The 20,872-nt window shown below is 41.4% G+C and overlaps 1 protein-coding gene across 3 annotated transcripts in view; it reads left to right on the forward strand.

Annotated features, from left to right (window-relative positions):
- Nucleotides 1-20,872, forward strand: part of nedd4l (NEDD4 like E3 ubiquitin protein ligase) — a 76,849-nt gene continuing 55,977 nt past the window's right edge. For all 3 annotated transcript variants that reach the window (XM_080743319.1, XM_080743321.1, XM_080743320.1), the window contains exons 1-5: nt 1-342; nt 2,954-3,027; nt 10,235-10,310; nt 13,080-13,118; nt 13,725-13,778. In XM_080743319.1, coding sequence (XP_080599445.1) covers nt 298-342; nt 2,954-3,027; nt 10,235-10,310; nt 13,080-13,118; nt 13,725-13,778 — 288 coding nt within the window. In that variant the 5' untranslated portion in view covers nt 1-297. The remainder of the gene's footprint in view (nt 343-2,953; nt 3,028-10,234; nt 10,311-13,079; nt 13,119-13,724; nt 13,779-20,872) is intronic.

Here is a 20,872-nt window from a genome sequence, read left to right on the forward strand (position 1 = left end):
CAAGAGGATTATTAGCTCTCGGAGTCTCTCGGAGGGAGTTAACACAACAATAGCCAACTGCCTTCTGTTTGGGGACAATTTTGACAGTTGTTTTCCCGAGTTATTGATCAGACAGACATGTGAACGACGCTTGGCGAGGCTTACTAGGCACTAGGCAGTGATAAACACACCACAAAGGACTGTGTGTTTGTGAATCCACCACTCCAGCACAGAGAAGGAGACTATTGTTCACGGCTAGCTGGCAGGGCTGCTAGCACTGTTTCTTGTGTGGACCTGTGGACCTCCAGCCTATATGGAATGGCTACGAATTTCGAGCCCATATATGGACTTGCAGAGGACGAGGTAATTGTGTTTAAAAAGGCCACCATTATGTGCCCCGAGCAGCGCGATAACTTTGGGGAGATAATTGAGGTGTTTTTTTCGGACCATGAAACATAACCAGTGGTAGTGTTGTGTTGTGTTGTGTTGTGTTGGGCAGCTAGCTATAGCGTCAACGTTAAAGGATTAAATATCGTAGCACGCACGAGCCTTTCGCTCTATAAAAACGACGTGTTTTCAGCTGACAACTAGTGTCTACGTTGCGTCTTTTCACGGGAAAATTGTGACTTTGTCAGTTGAAAAGAGTAAACGAGCGGGCTGGAATTCCAGCTCTCTGAGAAACGCTCCTCTCTGGACGTACAGCTGTCAGGACTGAGCTGCTTGTTCCGTGTATTCCAAAGCCTTTTTCTTTAATAAGCTCAGTGGTTTTCAAGCCCTTTTCACATATAGGGGTCCATTATTTAGTTGGCATTTGAGCCGCGGACCACCACCATTTGACGAGATTCAGCCTCTCAGACCCAAAACGTAGTATATTTTGTTGTCATTGGATACATATTTTGTCCACAATTACATGCTGTATTCATGTGTGAGGAGAGATGACAGGCAAACGCCAAAATATCAGTTCCTCTACATACTGTATTGTGTAGATTTGTAAATTATGTAATGCAGGTATTTAACAATAATTGTACTCTTTGGGGTGTAAATTAAACCACAATTTGGCTTCATTTTACACTCCAAGGGGTGTAAATTAAACCACAATTTGGCTTCATTTTACACTCCAAAAGATATTTAAGGTTCCATTTGGTTACCAGCTCTCCATCATTTAGCTGGGGACCACCGGGAAGCCCCCTCAAGGACCACTGGTGGTCCCCGGACCACTGGTTGAGAACCACTGCTTTAGCTGACAGATCCTTGATTCGTGTGTGTTTGACAGTGAACGTGAACTGTTTGATTAACGTTACGTTCCAGACAGCATAAGGTTTTTCAAAGGTGACATTCCAGTGAGAATCTTTCTGATATAAAGGTTTTTAAAGGGTTACATTCTAGTATAGAATTATTAGAATTTAACCTTCAGCATCTAGTCAGGATCCCAAATACCAAAACACCATTTCCATGGACAAATAATCCTGCACATTGCTCTTTTAATTGACAGACATTTCAGTCCTCTGGACCTTCATCAGTACATCATTGGTACAAACATCTCATATATGCTATTAAGTCATAAATACCATTACTGTTCTAGGATGTCTGTCATCGAGGAGTAATGTGGACGGTGATGTTTTTGTATGATGACATGGATGGATGAAATATCTTTATATATTCTTCCTGTGTCCTTAAAGGAAATGGGGGGACGTGCCACTGCCTCGCCTGTATGTATGACTACAGCACTGGACAAAGGAGTCTGCAATCTGCATAGACTAGATTTAGACTAGAGGATTAACAATATAGACTTCAGCCTCTAACTCTTGATTATACCATAAATGACCAGGTGTTTTAAAATAGTGTCTTTAGTTGAACAGCAAAATATAGGCTTGCGTAGTCTTTGTCATACTGTTATCTAAGCTAAGCTATGTGATTGTCATTGCTTTTGCTAAATGCCAAATTAATTGAATTTCATAATTATTCAGGAGAAATATCTAAGCCAGTATTCATGTCGCTATTGCTGTCGGGACTCGGGAGTAGGCTAAGTTACCTTGCCTCATTTCATTTGACTACCACATTTTTCCTGACCCCCATCTGTCATTATGGAAGTTAGGGCTAAAGACCATAGCTACATTCCACACATACTATAAGGGCAAAAGGGGCGTCCGGAACGGTTGCCCAAGGGTTCACATTAAAATCCTTACACTCTCACATACAAATGGATAAATGAATACCTAGCCTAGCACCTCTTTTTATTCACTGTGTTACAGGCATATAAGTTATAACCTCTTACAACCCAATTATAGGCCCACATTCCATGAAACCATAATCTTACTTTGAATGTGAATCAGCATTCTTACATCCCTCTGAACAAGGTTACTACGACCTCAGCTGACTGTCTGTTCTCCTCCCTCGCCCTTTCCCTAGCAGCACTTACAATAATTAAGTCTGTGACAGAATATGTTGTCAGCTATTACTTGACGTAAACATTACCTAGCCTATCTTTTGGGGTAGCGTAGTACCATTGATTTTGTTTTGGCCTGCACTTCAATTTGCAGCATAGTAGAAAACTGTGAGCCTCTGTGAGGCTGCAACAAGAGTGTGAGGCAGGTCAAAGAATTCTCTAGGTCAAACCTAATAGATTTCCTATACAAAAAAAGCAAAATAATTTCCCTTATTCCTTAACCGGAATACCCATAATCCTAATGACATATTGCTACAGAGAGTAATGTACAGTTGTTGGGTATGAAACAGTCATCGTATGTACTTTGGAGATAACAGGTGATTTCTTTCAGAATTTTATTGTCTTATCTTTTCAGTTAGATCTGAATATCGTTACCATACAGAAACCCTCAGAAAGGCTAGATGGTTTCCTCAATGTACTTCCAGTGCTCAAAGTCTCATGAGTTGGAAGTAGTGAGCTTTGGGAATCAGGAAACAATTTCATGATAAATGTCATCAAATGTCTCCGATCTGTCGCTTTCTTTTCCAGCATGATACAAGGGTGCTACGGGTCAAAGTCATTGCAGGAATCGACCTGGCGAAGAAAGACATCATTGGAGCGAGGTGAGCAATGAGGATCGTTCACAGTAGAGCCTGATTTAAAATGATTCGATATGAGATGAGATGTACTTTATTAATCCCAGATTAATAAAGCTCGCCTTGTACCTATGAACAAGCTCACAATGTGTCGACACGTTGTGAGCTTGTAGATTGGCTTTTTTCGGCATGCAATATTCACACACAACTAAGAAGAAGTCCGACTATTCCTTCCTAGCTTCTTTGTTGTTCCACTGGCCCCACACTGTCATTATATAAGTGCCTGTAGGTGTTCTTTCAGAACACCAGGTTTGGACACTGCTCAGTTCAGGGTTATTGTGTACACTTTCTCTATGTGAACACTTTCTTCAGCCAGCAATATTTCATGAATCAGTAAATATGTTCTGATCAACATCACAACCACTGCATCAATATCCAAACACATTTTGTTCTTACATAACTTTTGATAAGACCAGTAAGACTCCCTAATCGGGAGATAAGCGACCGTAGGTCACTTATCTCCACAAATAGGGCAAAAATGTGTTTTTCCAAAAACTTCCTGATCCATGTTGATGACATGAGTGTAGACATACTGTGTAGTGATTTTCGTGATTTTAGGGCAAAAACTGTAGGAGCAGTGGCCAAAAATGTGTTTTAAAAATCGGCCTGTAGGTGGCGCTAGAAGAGGGCCATGTGAGAAATGAGGGGTGGGGTGTCCGCGTTGCCTTGGCGGACGAATAGGTACCGGCCCCGGCTCTCCCGGACGCTCCTAGCCCGAGTTACGGCATTTTATGTGAGCTGCAGTGGCAGGGGGTCCTCCACTGGGGGCGCCACCACTTTTGCATCCGTTCTGGAGCACCAGGAGTGGGTGGTCCCCGGGAATTCCCCGTGAGCAGCCCCGTTGGGGTGGTCATTTGGTAATTTTTGCACATGTGCTCATTTTTTACACTTGGGGGTCCCCGAGGGAGCTGGGGGTCCCTGGAGCTCTGGGGGGCATGGATCGGGGGCAACGGTTGCGGAGATATGAGCAGGGCAAAAGTGTGACGTGTGACGTGAGTCACGGAGGGAACTTTTTTTACACCAGGGGGTCCCCCAGGGACTTGGGGGTCTCTGGAGCTCCGGGGGTCCTTGGAGGTTGTAGTTTGGCAGGCAAGGAGTGTGTGTGCAAAAGCTGGCATGGATCGGGGCAACGGTTGCCGAGATATGAGCAGGGCAAAACGTGTGTGACGGACGGACGGACAGACGGACACCTGGTGGAGCTTTCTGTAGTAAGTGCGACCTACGGTCGCAATAAGATTAACAAAGATTAACAAATGTACTGTAATTTGTCTCAAGAGATGATGTTCGGTCATTACAGCTGCCAAGTATTACAATGTAAGCACTATAAAAAGTAACATTATGTGTAATGTGAATAGAGTCATCAGTAGTAAGTATGTTCGTTTTGATAGCCTTAAATCATTATATTACCTAACCTTATATAATTAGATCATCATGTGTGACTCATTCATTTGATCTTGCAAGAGAGTGCACTTTTCTCTACAACAACAGAGAGAGACTGGAGTGGATTTTTATTCATCATAATGATTATTTTTTCACTTATTTGGCAGAAATGTGTTGCTCCTATTTTTGTTAGAATAATAATAATTTTGGTGGCCAAACTTTCGGTACATACCTAGTAGATTGCATTATACAATTAAACAATTAACATCCTATCATGCTCTGTCTGTGGCATGTTAAAAAATGCTGCGCAGGCCCAGTTGACCTCGATTTTGGATCAAGGTGGCAAGAGAAAAGGATCTGAGTGACTATGAAAGAGGATTCATTATTGGGGCTCAGATGGCTGGAGCTTCAGTCACAAAGACTGCTGAACTGGCTAGTGTTACTATAGAAGCAGTGACTAAAGTGAAATCTGCGTTTCAATCATGTGGGAAAGACATCAGTAAATAGATTCGGAAATTGTGCTCCAAAGCGCACATTGTATTACTATGGTGCCTATAGATAGTGTGATATAGGACAAAACAGAAGGGACAGAACATTTCGCTGCTTGCCTGGCACCTGTATGAGTGATTGAGAAAACCCCGCTTGATCTTAGAACTCTTCCTCAGGTGACTGAAAATGTCAATGTTGGACATGGTCAGACTGTGTCAGCAAGAATAGTCAGTTGACAGCTAGGATGTTATGGTAGGGTTTGCCGAGCACAAACCCCTCATTACAAGGGCACATCACATCTATGAGTTAAGTGCTGTAAAAACACAAAGAAATGTGCCATTGGATAGTAGGCATCATAATATCGTAACGCAAGGTGCAAGCAGCAAATCTTAATTTACTAAACTGACCTACTGTTGTATAGGCCTCTACCCCTGACCCAGGAACTTTCCTTTTACAGTTTTGGATACTGCGTATACAGTACTAATATACTACATTACCTCCAAAGCTATTCTGCTTAAAGTCTGGCATCAGCAGTCAGCACTGAACTTCAACTTTAGAGGGTCAATGTGTAGCATAGCATTATGGTAATAAAAAAAGCCATTCTGTGTAGTTGTCCTTCTCTTGCCATAGACTAATGACCATTCTGTGATGAAGTATAACTCAGTGTTTTCACAAGTTTGTGTGCTGTTGCATAATATCTCTTTGTAGAGTTGTACTTTAAGTCTACATCTTGTTGTTTTTTACACGGTCAAGCAACATGAACCACGTCCTGTGAATTAATTACTTACCTTGTCTGGATTCACAAGGGTAGAAAAACACTGAATAGCACACCACTGAGTAATTTAGTTATCGTCCTGTTGAAATTATTCAGTGAGAAAAGCTAAATACTGCAGCAAACCTTTATATTACTTGGTCTATTAGGACGATAGTTGAAGTCAGGTGTTTCTAAGCTTACGGTATAAGCTGGTTTCAAGTTAACATTAGTAGAGCAGCAGATATTAATGTTGTAACTTATTAACTACAACACATTTGAAGTAATTTCATTAGTCAGAGTTAAATACTTATTGGATTGCTTTTTACTTTTATGAGCAAGATTTACACATCTTCTATAAAACATTCAGACTTAGCATGAGGGGGTTTCTTCCTGTAATGGCCGGCTCAGGAAATGCTTCAGAACATTAACAACATCATTATTTAATGTTATCCTTAAGATTACTTGTGTGATAAGAATAGAGACACGCACAGAGCTGGCCATGTACATTGAAGGAATAAAACAACGTTTTCATTGGTAGATTTAAAAACCTTTTTTTTTACGGTATATTGCTGTGGCGAATGTGAATGGTTAGTGTGTTAACCATACAGTTCAGTTCAGTTCAGAGTTTATTTGTCACATATTTTTACAATAGTGAAATGTAATAGACGACTCCTCAAAGCATATGCCACAAAAAAAACAAGACAGACATAGAAAACAGTAATGATGTCGGGGTTATTGCACAAAACAAATAAGGTGCTCAAAAGTGCCTTCAAAAAACAAAACAAAAGCAAAGTGTCTTTAGTCAGTGCCATTTAGGTATCTTATGGCTTGAGGAAAGAAACTCCTCCTGAGTCTCTCTGTTTTTGCCATATGTGACTGGTACCTCCTCCCCCCACTCCCTGAGCTGAGGAGAGTGAATAGTCCGTGGTTGGGGTGCTGTTCTAGACTTGCACCGCTTTATATAGGTAGGTCTTATGTCAGTTTGACTCCATCAGGAGCCTTGTGTTGCATGTCATACCCCGCTCTACCCTCAGCTTCCTTTCATTCTACACTATCTACAATAATAATTAACCACCCTCTAGACTAAACCTATCAAACTGGACCTATACTTGGACCCCCCCCCCCCCCACACACACACACACACACACACACCGTCTACACCACACTTTGCAAAAAATAGCTGATCCACAAGCTCTTGGGAGCTTTTTGACTCCCCAGAATGTGGATACTGAGGTTCAAGTGGTTAACCCCCCCCCCCCTCCCCCAGTTAAAACTATCCTAGTACTACTGCAACGACCTCTAGTCCCCTTCAGGCAATCACACACTAACGTTGCTTTTCAGAGGTTTACTGTGTCTGAGTGCTGGACTAGGGCTGTCACGATTGTGATAGTTTACATGACGATTAACTGTCACTCAAATAATTGCGATTCACGTTGCAGATATGACACATAACCTAAATATACAATATTATTTCCACTATTCTTTTAAATGTTATGTTAAACATATATGAACATTTTTCAACATAAAAACGATTATGAAAAAAGAATTGCGATTATGTCAAAGAATTGCGATTAGACTGTTATGTAATAATTGTGACAGGCCTATACTGGACATTTTGATAACTGAGTGCTGCTACATGTTCAGCACAGCAGGCATGCAGGAAGGAACATCCTGTTGTCATTCTGGTAGGCCAACTTTACATCAGCTCTGGAGAAGACTTTAATGTCATGGAGAAACACAGAAGGAGGTCTCATGTGGATACTACTAGATCAGTGGTTCTCAAACTTCGAAATTTGAAGGTCTCCCCTTGACAGTGTACAAATGTGTACGCTGTCAACGTTACAGACTTGTAAGCGTCAATTTAGACCCCATAAAGGAACCTCATTGGACCACCTCATCATTCGTCAGTTGTTAGCTGCTCCCTTTCATCTTATCATTCTTTGGGACCTATTTCAAAATTCTTAGCACAAGGTCCAAAGTGTATTTAGTCATCAGTAATAATAATTAATAATGCCTAAATAATAACGTGGTTATTATTATTAAGTGGTTAAAGGGAAATATCAATATCAAGTCCAGTAAATCAACCAAGGACCCCAAAATGATATGTATTTGGCCCTCATATTAACTCATTGAGTGCCTATCCCGAACTAGTTCGGGATATTCGGGATCAAAAACAATTTTTTATTTGCTATTTTACTTACCCCGAGCTGCTTGGAGCAACGTGGGTGGTCCCGGCTCGCCCAGCGCTAGCCAACGAGCTACGCTAGATGCTCCGACGATTTATTCCATTGAAAATGGTTTAAAATAAAGTTTAGACCCCCCCAATGTTCACCCAATGTTCATTGTAGGCGGCGCGACGTATTCCAGGGTGCCTATCCCGAACTAGTCCGGGATATTTAATGAAATGGAATAAAATGATAAGAGGCCTTCTGAAGCCTGGCCTGATTTTTCTAGCTACTAGCCGAAAGCTAACAACGTCCCGGCCGGACGTTATTTGCGAACGAAATCGCCAATCTCCGCCTAATCCAATGAAAGACCAATCTTTGAAGGCTTATATCTCTGGATTGTGTCTTTAGGGAAGCGGCGCGAGGTTTATTTACGGCGAAATCGCCCAAAAATGATCTTTTAGATGACAAAATGGGAATAGCCATTCTGTTAGCATTATCATCCGGGACATTTCCATGACGTGCATGAACGTGAGCACGTGAGGTCCTGGAAGGTGAGGTCCTGGAAGCTAAAGCGCTCGCCTATGAGAGATGCGCTGGCATTCTATGGCCCCTAGAGGGCGCTGGCACTCAATGAGTTAAGGGCCAAATACAGAAGCAAATATTTGAGTTAAAAATGTCGGCTTTATGGCCCCGGCCGCCGGCGTGGTGGTCGTCCGGGCACCCTAGGCTGCAATGGCAGCCTGACAGCGCGTCAGGGTTTCGAATCCTGTTCCCGACGACCTTGCTTTCCTGGGTTAAACGTTTTAAAATTAGGAAAAGGATAAACTTATGCCATATCAAATTATTACAACACGGTATCCAAATCGCAGATGATAACTAGTCTCACATGTATTGCCGTTGCCCAGTGCTACTATCTTCATACATACAAATGAACAAGACAAGAAGGAGTTTCAGGGTAGTAGAGATACAGTAAGGGGCCGGGGCATCGTTGTTGTTTAGTCACAATTAATCACAGCCAGACATAAACACACAAATAGAGGAAACACCGTGGATCCTGGAGTGGTTAAATTGCAATAAAAGGTAGCAGCAATGTGTTATTTGGCTCTATCTCTGTGGGGATTTCACTCGTATTCCCCCTCTCTGTGTTGTCTTTGTCCCTATGTCTTCGATGTATCCTTGAATAGAGTGAGTGTTCTTCTACCCAGGAACCTGAAACTGAAGTGAGGAGAAAATAAAATAAAAGACAAATGAGGCTCTTTATAATCTAGGGCTAGGCAGAAGAAGATTTGGGAGGTGCTGAAGTAATAGATAAGGGAACATGTACAGTAGGTTCCTATTGGATTGCAGTAAATATAATGTGGGGACTGGGGATGGGAGATTCATACCTTCCCCACCAAATGTGAGAGCAGCAGACAAGATGCAATTGTGTGAAATACGTGGATTGTCTTATCTCAGGTTATGGGAATGCCAACCTGACATTGAACTTAGAGCTGCCTTTGGGGACTGAAAGCAGCAGAGGAATTGGTCAGCCAGCCTAATGAATAGAACAGCTCAGCCGCTATCAAAAACTCTCCAGGGATTTCTGCACTGTCAGCACCTTCAAATAAACTACTGTTATTTTTAAATAGCCCAGTCACAGACACTCTGCTTACTGTTTGTTCTGCTCAACTCAAAACGTTTTGCAGCGACTATTCTTAGCACATTATTTTGTCAATATGACATTGTAGCCATCCCTAACAATAATCTAATACAAGCAGTTTTTCTTTTCGGCAGGGATATCCATTGCTAGCTCAGATTTCAGGTCTGGGAACCAGTAGGATTTTTGAAAGCCTAGCCTAGCAGTACAGCACCTGTATTCTTAAAAAAATAAATGTTATCCCACGATTTTGTAACCCATTTTTCACCCAGTGCCAATTATCTAATATAATCCTGGGCGCTACACTCCCTCCGCTACCTTCTATGCATGAGGAGTCCAAGTTCTTTTCACCTGACATGGGAGAGATTCCCTGGCTGGTCGTAGCACGTGGAAGGAACACGTTATTCCAACCAGTTCCTTTCCCCTCCTTCAGGTGCCCCGACTTGCTAGGCCAGGGGAAGGTCGTATGGAGACCATGGCACCTGTAGTTGTATTTAATTAGATACGGTTCTGTTACCAAGTATCTAGTACAACTAATTAGTCTCCTTCCAACACTCACATGATGTCTTTTCCACCATAAGATTTGTTCACAAAAAGCGTTTCCCTGTTTGATGGACTATTCTTATTTTATGAAGTGAGTGTAAAGCATCAATGTCAGTGTTTGGTGCAGATTTATTATTCTTGTATTGTATGTGTAAATAAAATGTAAAGTTTTAACATTGGTTGCTCTGTTTTGTCTGTCTGCAGTGATCCATATGTCAAACTCTCTCTCTATGTTGGGGATGAAAACCTTGCCTTAGTCCAAACGAAAACTATTAAAAAGGTAAGACCCAAGATAAACAATAGCTGTTACTCATGCATATCTGTGTGTTCATTCCAGAACTTTCCAGTGTCTATGTATGAACTTTGTTAATCTCTTAAAATAAACTATTGAATCTGTGTGGTGCAAATATAATGATTCTTGACACAAAAGAATATGGCTAGTAAACAGGGTGTGTGGCCTAGCTCAAGTTTGGTGTGTCACTGTTATGCGACACTGATGTAACACGGACGTACTTCATTATACTACTTGAAGTGTTATAAAGATACCAAGCATTCGTCAGTGATGTCACTGTTAAGCAACATGGAAGTAGCCAGTCACCGCTCGCTCCTCTTTGTGTAAAATCCTGGTGATGTTGCCTGCGCATATTTGTAAAAATCATAAACCTTTCGGACGCTTCCTCGTGTACCGGTGGTACATGTCCCACGTACCGGCACCGGTCCGCGTACCAGTGTTTGGAGACCTCTGGCACAGAGTACTACCCATACAGATAAATAATGTCCTTCAGAATAAACTCTTCATTTCTGGCACTGGTCTTTAAACCTAAGCCCTATATACTTACTTACGACAGAGCAGGCTAGCAAGAAGTCCCTGCCAGAGTGTGTGCAGTGTACATGCTGGCCATCCATGTTGCTTTCCTCCTTTCTAGAGCATGTTGTCAGTATCTAGCCTGTCTTTTAAGCTCATCCTAAGACTTCAGTCTCCTTTTCCCAAGCTCTCCAAGTTACAATCCCACAGCAAAGCCATGTTAAAATCATTTACCTGATCAAGGCTGAACTGATTGGTACTCCATATGTGGCTCGCCAAAGCTACACAACAGCAATAGTGGCAGTGGGAGGAGTAAATTACATAATTATGCACACCTTTGTTTGATTATTGTGTTTTTGTTGGTGACTTTAGTTTTATTTTAGTTTTTACGACGAAGGGTCTTTGTACAGCAGAAAGCTGGAGCATGAGCTTAGGTTAGGGCTATCCACAAGTTTCCGCGGGAGTTTACTGGAGACTATCCGGACCAAACTTCCGGGTTTAACAGCAGACATACAAGCTCACGTCGCGTCGCAGATGCAACCCGTTGAGAGCTTGTAAATCGGCGCCGGAAGGTCGATGCAAACGTTTGCGCAATGCACTATGGGGCGTAGGAAACTCGTGGATACAGTAGAGTCAGAGTGTAGTCTATGTGTCGCGACACATTGTGAGCTTGTAGATCAGCTATTTTTGCTTTTCTTTGTACGAGGAAGTCTAGGAAAGTGGCATCATTATCCTTATTTATAGGGAGACTCTTCTTACTTTTAGGCGTTTGTCCTCTGATGTCTGGTGTCTGTGTGTGGGGGGGCTGTTCACACCAGGGGGAGCCGTTTCTTAATGTTACCTCACAGTCAAAGTATAACCTGTGCCCCAAGAGAGGGGGGTAGTGGTGGATGTCCAGGTTCCGTGCAAGTGAATTCCAAACTATTATCGCCATACAATCTTATATTTAGGCCATGGTGTATAATAGGCTACATGAAACCTTCATCTTCATTCTTAGAGTGAGAGAGGTTGATTGATATACATACACACAATTCAACCACAGAAAGACATTTGGATGGAGGCATTTTCAACTGAGCACAGTGCATTAGATGATTACACGGTAATGCCATCATTATGTAACACTTGTTATTGCTAGTGAGATGGGCATGATTCTGTCTCGGCAACTAGCTTCTTATATCTTGGTACATTTCTCCTTTCCCAGTGCATCAGCTACTTGCCAGCCAATCCTCTGCTGGAGCCAGGCAGCCCAGGCTTCCATGCAGGCAGACATATGCTACCAGTGGCTATGCCTGTCTTTTAGGATATAAATAGCTGACAGTGCACTGCTATGTGGAGCAGAAGAGGAAGGAAGGCTCTTCTATGTTTGAGTTCCATCTCTGTGTCTTTTAAATGGGCCACCCCTGCCAGCATCTTTGTTGTTGAAGATAAGAGTGTGCCCCGTGGCAATATTCACTGGACAGTGGATACAAATGCTATTGTCAAGCATGTCGTTGACTGTTATTTGGGAGACAAAACGATCCAGGCATTCTTGTCCTACTGTATAATATATAGCAAATAATGTCGACTAACATTGTTTATATTTGGTCTGCTTTTTTTTTTCTTTTTTTTTTAAACTTGATCAAGACGAAAATCCTTCTTTGTATTTTTCTTTTTTTAGGGCATTGGGTTCAATGGCAGGGAAAGTTATTTTATTGCTGCCGTAAACCTGCTCGTGTTTATTAATCGAAGAGACATGTGAAATGAAAGCTTCATTGGCATTCTGGTGTTTGCTCTCGTTTCAATAATAGAAAGCATTTTAATGAGAACTGCCACATAGTTCTCAGACTAATAAAATAACAAATGAATTGAATGTGTGAGAAGGCTGTGCATATCTGAGATTATTTCTCCATCAAGTCAGTGGAAATCCTTATGTTTGATTATTTACCTGGGCCAATGCAATCACTGAGTAATTTTCAAGTTACACTAATTAAAGGTATTACACATCAGAGGTGTAATTCATTTGTCCATAATTTTTGTTTCTGAAATATTTTATTCAGAACATTTTGAATAAATCTTTCACTGCATAAACCTGTGAATGAGGGAGGCATCAACTACGCCAGCAATTCTTCTTCTATTCGTCACGGCCCGATGTGTAAACAAACACCTTTTTAGGAGGATGAATTCAGATTTGCAGATGACGTTGAAATCAATATAATAATTACAAGATAAAACAATTAACAGTGTTCATTTTTTATCCTCGTTTAGACCCTAAATCCCAAGTGGAATGAAGAGTTCTATTTCAGGGTGAGTTCTTAACCATAACTGTGTATGTTGTATCAAGTGTCAATAATATGTGATTATGGATGATGTTGCAGTCATTAGTTGTGCTGTCAGTTTGCCTCATGACATCTTGTTTTGTACTCCACCCGGCCTGCCCGGTTGGTACAGTATCATCAACGTGCCCCCTTCATCACAGTAAAGAATGTTGTCAATATCTGTGAATAACAGCTCTTTTATTTTTGCACAATATGATAATTTTACATAGCAACCATTAACTTCTAACAGCCAGACTGTTAACTTTTGGGAGGCATCATGAACATTGAAATATATATTTCCCTTTATGACTTTTTGGCTGAAACTAATCCCCTTATCGTTGTATTATAGGCCAGCTGCTTCCTGTTGACTATGTATAGAAGAATCATTATTTGTGTTTGTGTGGCGTTTAACATTAGAGGACAGGATTGACAATGATCTACCGTAGATATGGAACAGATATGGTGCTCTGTTGTGAATTATTGTTCCTTACAGGCAAGTAGTTAATTCCCTACAAATTTGACTTGTAGCAGTGTGTGTTTGTGTGTTGGCTTAATACCCATTTGATCAATGCTCTAACATTATTATTACCTGCAGGTGTCCCCCCAGAATCACAGGCTGCTCTTTGAGGTGTTTGATGAAAACAGATTGGTAAGATTCACACTTAATACCTTTTCTGTCTGTTCCTTATGCTGTGATATATGGCCTCAGTTATATTCCAAATGTTTCTCTCTATAGTTGATTGATTTCATTCCAAAATCTTTAATCATTCAAATAGCATATTTGGTATGAAGTATTCTACTTTGCTGATAATAGGTGTATTGTGAGCTTGTAGATCTGCACTTTTCGCTGGATGTTCTTGGGTTCAAGTGGTTAAAAAAGTGTTTATAAAGCAAAAGTAAAAAGTAAACAGATGCTCAGTTTCCAGTGCAGCTCTGTTGATGTGAATGGGCGCATGTGCTCTCTGTAGCTGCCTGTAGATGACACATGTACACAGTAGGCCAGCCGCCTACTGGCCAAAATGTGAGGAACGACCTGACTAATAATAATAATAAAATATAGCTGCAAGCAGCGATAAAGTGGCCAAGGCAAAAGCATCAAGGGAAAGCAAAGAAGACATCAAAGAGAAACTAGAAGCAGTGTTCTTCCGAACAGGTCAGGTGTTTTTTTTGGCCCACTGGTGACTCTATAACAGGCCAATGTGAGAAGGGTGGCATCTGTTCCTTGGCCTAGTGGGAACGTGTGTGCAAAATCTCACACATAGCAGGCTGCGTTTGAGACAATTTGTTCAAAAAGGAGCAATCCTGCAAACCTTGGAATTCAATTTTAGCCAATTAGATAGAATATGATATCGGACAAATCTGTCATGATCACATCACTGTAGAGATACTGTGTACTGATTTGTGTGATTTTCTGTCTATAGCTGCAGAGCGAGATGAACAAATCTCAGTGAGAGTTGCAAGGGCCCCATAGCCTAGTGCAGTGTTTGTTATTTTTGCCTTTTTCTTGAGTTTTGCCTTTTGTTCCCGTTCCCGAGTTCTCTATTTTTAGATTTTTGGCAAAGTTTATTTTTGCCATTTTTGAATTTTGGGTTTCACTGTACAACTGCATGGTGGGGGCTGGATAAATAAAAATCTTAACGAGACACAAATTGCTTATTATAAGCAGACATGGCAACCCAGGTACATTCAGAGCCCAGAACGCCAACTACTGACACTTTAATGCAAGGACAACAGGAAATCAAATGATGTTTTTCAGGACAGCTTTTTCAGCCCCCGCCTCTTTCAGGATATGAACAGGATAACAGGGGCGGTGCCAGGAATAACATGAATATATAGAGATAAATAGTAATACTGAATAAAAGTACAAAGGTATTGGCATCAACTTGAAATTTTTTGAAAATAGCAGATCTACAAGCTCACAATGCAATGCAACGCATGAGCATTTACTGGAGTAGCCTAGAAGTAAGACTATACAAGTGAAGTATAAAATACCTCAAAATTATACTAAGGATAGTATTTGAGTAAATGTACTCAGTTACTTTTACACCCCTGGCATTGTAGACCCAGATGCTTGTGAAACATGATAAAGAAATAGTCATGCAATAGTATGAATTTCAGTTTATTTACACAAAGGATTTGCAATTGCAAAATATTTGGCAGCATTATTTTCTGTAAGTGGCTAGCAGAGTCAGACTTAACTAAACTTAAATTGTTTGTATTGAAAAACGTTGAGGGGAAGGCGGCTGGGGGTCAAAACTTGGAACTTTAGGCGCTCACATGGGGCTGCCGTCCTGTGGGCAGAGCAGACTATGGATTCCAATTGGGGGGTGTTGGAACCCAGCCAGCCTAGGTGGGGGAGGGAGAGAGAAATGAGGTGAGCTTCAGAATAATTACAGTTGAGCCACAAGTTAGAGAAGAGGTGTTCAATCTGCCCGTTCCACACAGTTCAGAATAATGAACCCACTTACACTGCCGTTCTTTGGCTTCAATGAAGCAATCTGGGAGCTGGTACTGATTGTCAGCTGATTGTCAGATGGGCTTCAGGTGTGAGGCTGAGCTTCCCCTGCATGGTTTGAAACAATACATGAATAAATGAATGCACTCAAACATCATTACTTTATAAAGAAACTCAAAGTCATTACTTCAAAATCAAATCAAACTAGGAATGAGTGTCACTGCGGCTGCTTTTTCCTACCCATAACCATAGGTCAGACAGGATTGTGTCAGTCTTTCTGCAGGCTCGCCATCTTTCAGATTCAGTTCTAGGCAATAAACCTGGCCTGGATCAAAGAAAAAGGCCAAATGAATAGAAAAACAACAAATTCAAATAATCTGCTGCACTACAGGCTTGAAACAAAATAATTCCATTAATCTCCCCAACTAGGCATTGGCATTAAACTCAAAATACATCAATTCAATAATCAACGTTGCAGCTAACATACAAGCATTACATTCCAAAAGAAATCGTTTAACATTTAGATACCAAAACCAAAAACAACATAACATTTCAGAGCACATGGTCAGCTTACCAAGTGACACATTGTTCCTCCATCATACACAGCCAGTGTATCGAGTGGATCAGGTAGGTATGTTCAGGTGAGGTAAATCTAAAAGCCAAATTATAGTATGGGTAAGTATAATGAATGAAACTGTTAGAAATTGGAATAGTTGTTGGAATAATGAACAGTGTACAGACCTGCAGCTGCTGCATAATGTAGCAGTGAGTAGCAGCAACCACCAGCACCATGCGGCTTCCAAACAATCTGAGAGGGGGGGAGTGGCCTCAACTCAACCACTATTTATACCCTTGCTTAAGAAGGTTGCCATGTTTGGTCGGGTTGCCATGTTCAGTTGCAGTACCAGGGTTTTCACGGCAAAATGTTGTAAAATGTATTTTAAATGCATGAGGTAAGGCTTGAACAGGGGACTTCTGGAATGATAGACAAAGGCCTTACCAGGTGAGCTATGCACAGCTCTGCACAGTGAGAAAATATTACTTTAAATGTTTGTTTTAGAAGCAGAAGAATAATTTGCATAAAACCGCAATATTGATGAATTATTAAAAAAGCATGTTTCGATTTTTAAAAAATCCGATCTGACAGATCTTTAGATATTGGTCCAAAGTTCATGTAAAAAAAGTTCTGTGCACGTGACGCGAAAGTTCCGGAATAAAAGCGGGTTTAAGTGTTTTACGAACTGCTCCAAAAGGCGGAAAATCAAAGGGCGGAGCTTACTTAATAAAGACACAGATGTCTTCAGCTTGAGTCAAGGCACGCGTGTAAGCAAGTTGCATGTCTTCAAACGAAACGAGGCATGACTTATGCCCCTTTAAAGTTTGAGTTTTCAAACGCTTCGTATAGCGCCCCCCTTTGGCCAATTGGAGTAAGATTGCTTTCAGTGATATTTGGACTAATGCTCTACATATTTGCCAAATGCCATGAACGTGTCACTTTGCATGTATGATTTAGAGGCAGAAGAATAATTTGCATATAACTGCAACATTGAGTGAATTATTAAAAAATAATGTTTCGCTTTAAAGAAAATCCGGCCGCTGTGCGATGACCGTGTTGGTCCAAAGTTCATGTAAAAAAATGTTTCACGCACGTTACGCGAAAATCCCAGGAGGAGATAGATTTTGACTGTTTTTCATATAATTCAAAATGGTGGGAGAAGTAAAGGTCAGAGGTCAAAAGTCAGAGCGTAAAAGTTGTTCGGCATGAGGAGACGCATAAGTGTATACAGGTTCCATTGCTGTACCTCAAACAGGGCTTGAGCTTCAAAGTTGGCATTTTCAAAGGCTTCCTACAGCGCCACCCTTTGGCCGATTGTTGCGAGCTTCGCGTTTTAGCCGTTTGGCATAGTCCTCTGCCATACTGCCGAGTTTCGTAAAAAGCGACTGCACGGTCTAGCCGCTAGAGAAAAAGTGGCGGAAGAAAAACATGATTAAGTCCAATATCAATGAGTGGCCATTTGCCACTTCGTGGCCTTGGCCACTAATAAATAAATCACACCCAGTTTGAAGTGAGCGGTGCTAACGGTGTGAAGTTAGTGCTGCTCAAAAAGTTATGATAGTTGAAAATATGAAGGCTAGTCTATAGGCTCTATGCATATACTCCATTTTGTTCTACTTCCGGGTGTCTTTCGACTTCCTTCACAGGTGTTACTGATGATACTAATTAAGGCTCTGTTTGATTTATTGTACAGTGGTTCTTTAATTTCAAGGACCCCCATAACTCTGTACAAATGGAATCAACAAATGGATTCAAATGGACCCTTGCGGGTCCATTTGCTTCCATTTGTACACTGTCAGAGTTACACACCTGTATGGGGACATTTAGAACCCACTCAAGGACACTTTGAGACCCACTGGTGTAGCAGAGTGTTTCCAGTGAGCCAACATGCACAATATCAGCACCCTGACTCTGTTTGGCCAGAATGGAACAGACCCGTCATTAGTATCATCGGTAACACCTGTGAAGGAAGTCGAAAGACACCCGGAAGTAGAACAAAATGGCGTATATGCATAGAGCCTATTGAATGTCCCAACCCATGACTTTAACATTTGTGCAGAGTTTGGAGACAATTGCACTACTGGTGTACCGTGAGGAGGCGAACGGATAAACACTGTATGCCTTGCGGATTCTAATAGTAATATAAGATAAGATAAGAAGATAATTGGTGTGTTAAGGCCCTATTATAGTACAGTCTGGGGTGATAAGCCATCACCACGGTGTAGTCTTTTAAAGTCAGAAAACTACAACATTACGTCAATCGCCACGGTGAAGGCCTATCACCGCGAACCTATAGACATCTCTCTCTGATTTCACCTTCAGACAAAACTCAGTTTCACCCCGTTCACTGATTGGTCTAGACCAGGGTTCCCCAATAGGCGGCCCGCGGGGGGGCTACTGTCTGACCCCCACCATCCCCAGTAATAATGGTGGTATAAGAGCAGCAACAACACTAGTATATCGTCGTTGTCGGGTGGAAACCTTGTATCTCCAAATTTGTACGTTCTTTCGCAAAGTAAAGCCCTGCTTCATCATACAAGGCCGTCTCACAAAAGTAGTGAAAACAGCAGATCTACAAGCATAGATCGGCTGTTTTCACTAGTGTCGCTGGAGTAGTGGGAATGCCACCGTCGCCCCCTGCAATGTTGTAGCCCTCGGCTTGGTACCCTAGACATAATTCGGCCCTTGGGGAAAACTAATTGGGGAACCCTGGTCTAGAAGCTGGGTGGGCGGTCCTCTTGCGTTCACTGGCAGTTTATGAAACATCGCAGCGGGGACAGAGAGAACTGGACAGCGCGAGGCTCAGCAGGCTCTCTCTGGGAATCTCTCTTGTGAGAGAAGAGATGCGGAAGACGGAACAGAAGAAAAACCAGGGTAAATAGAATAATAGCCTAGATGAAGTGTCTCGAATGTCTCATGAAACACAACATAACAACCACTGCCAGGTCCACCATGCGTTATTGTGGGCTCGCCTATAAGGCGAGCACACTTTAGATATTGTCATTATTGTGGGCTCGCCAGTACCTGGCGAGCACACTTTAGATATTGTCATTATTTATTTATTTATTTATCTAGTAAGTAGACGGGATTTTCGGTTCCTTTCTACTCCTACATACTTAGTGAGAAAATGAAAATAAAAATATCAATGTGTTCAGCTTACAGTGGGGAAGTGTGCTATTACTTTTTACAGCAATCGGCCAAATGGTGGCGCTGTAGGAAGCCTTCGAAAGTACGATCTTTGAACAGGTATAGCTCATGCTGTGTTATACATACAGCCATGAAACCTGTATACACGTATGCGTCTCCTCATGCCGAACAACTTTTACCCTCTGACTTTTGACCTCTGACCTTTAGGTCTCCCACAATTTTGAATTATATGAAATACAGTAAAAATCTATCTCCTCCTGGGATTTTTGAGTTAAGCGCACAAAACTTTTTTCACATGGACTTTGGACCAATACCTATACAGTCTATGTGGTGAGAAGTTTGTACGTTAAACCATTAATTTTTAATAATTCAATTCATATTGCGGTTTTATGCAAATTATTATTCTGCCTCTAAATCAAACATGCAAAGTGTTACTTTCATGGCATTTGGCAAACATGTAGAGGGTTAGTCCAAATATCCCTGAAACCAATCTTATTCCAATTGGCCAAAGGGGGGCGCTATACGAAGCGTTTGAAAATTCAAACTTCAAACGGACATAAGTCTTGACTCGTTTCGTTTGAAGACATGCAACTTGTTACACGCGTGCTTTGACTCAAGCGGAAGACATCTGTGTCGTTGTTAAGTAAGCTCCGCCCTTCGATTTTCCGCCATTTTGAGCAGTTTGTAAAACGCGTAAACCCGCTTTTATTCTGGAATTTTCGCGTCACGTGCACAAAACTTTTTTTTACGTGAACTTTGGACCGATATCTAAAGATCTGTCAGATCGGATTTCTTTAACATTGAAACATGCTTTTTTAAATAATTCAAACAATATTGCATTTTTATGCAAATTATTCTTCTGCCTCTAAAACATACATGCAAAGTCACATTTTCATGACAAAATAGTGTAGAGGGTTAGTTCAAATATCACTGAAACCAATCTTACCCCAAATGGCCAAAGGGGGGCGCTATATAATTTTGAGCAGTTTGTAAAACGCTTAAACCTGTTTTTATTCTAGGATTTTTTTTGCAATTTGCATGAAACATTCTACACGCAATCTAAGGACCTTTATCTAACATGCCTATGAAGTGCACACAAAAAAATTATAAAATAATAATAATAAATATAGCTGCAAGCAGCGATAAAGTGTCCAAAGCCAAAAACACCTCAAATCATGAACACAGCCTGGGATGTGCGTGAAATCTTGCAAGCACATTCCCGATAGGTCAAGGAACAGATACCAACCTTCTCACATTGGCCTGTTATAGCGCCACCAGCGGGTCAACTTTTGCATAACACATTTTTGGAACAAAATGGACCAATCTTTGACGTCAGTAACGTCAAAGAGAGCACTGCCTGCGATCTTGACATTTTGTGCTTTTATAGCCATTGTTTTCTGGCTTGAAGCGAGCCCACAATTGTTTCGAAGGAACAATATTTTTCTAGTATTGTTTTGCTATTAAATGATACGCGGCCAGACGGCTACCATTGCTGCCCAAATTCCGTGCTTCAGGAAGTGGCCCCGCCCACTTCCTGCGCATATGAACCAGAGAGGCAGTGGTGTAAAGTAACTAAGTACATTTA

The sequence above is a fragment of the Nannobrachium achirus genome (genome assembly GCF_963921795.1).
Source record: "Nannobrachium achirus genome assembly, chromosome: 15".
In the NCBI taxonomy this organism is placed as follows: Eukaryota; Metazoa; Chordata; class Actinopteri; order Myctophiformes; family Myctophidae; genus Nannobrachium; species Nannobrachium achirus.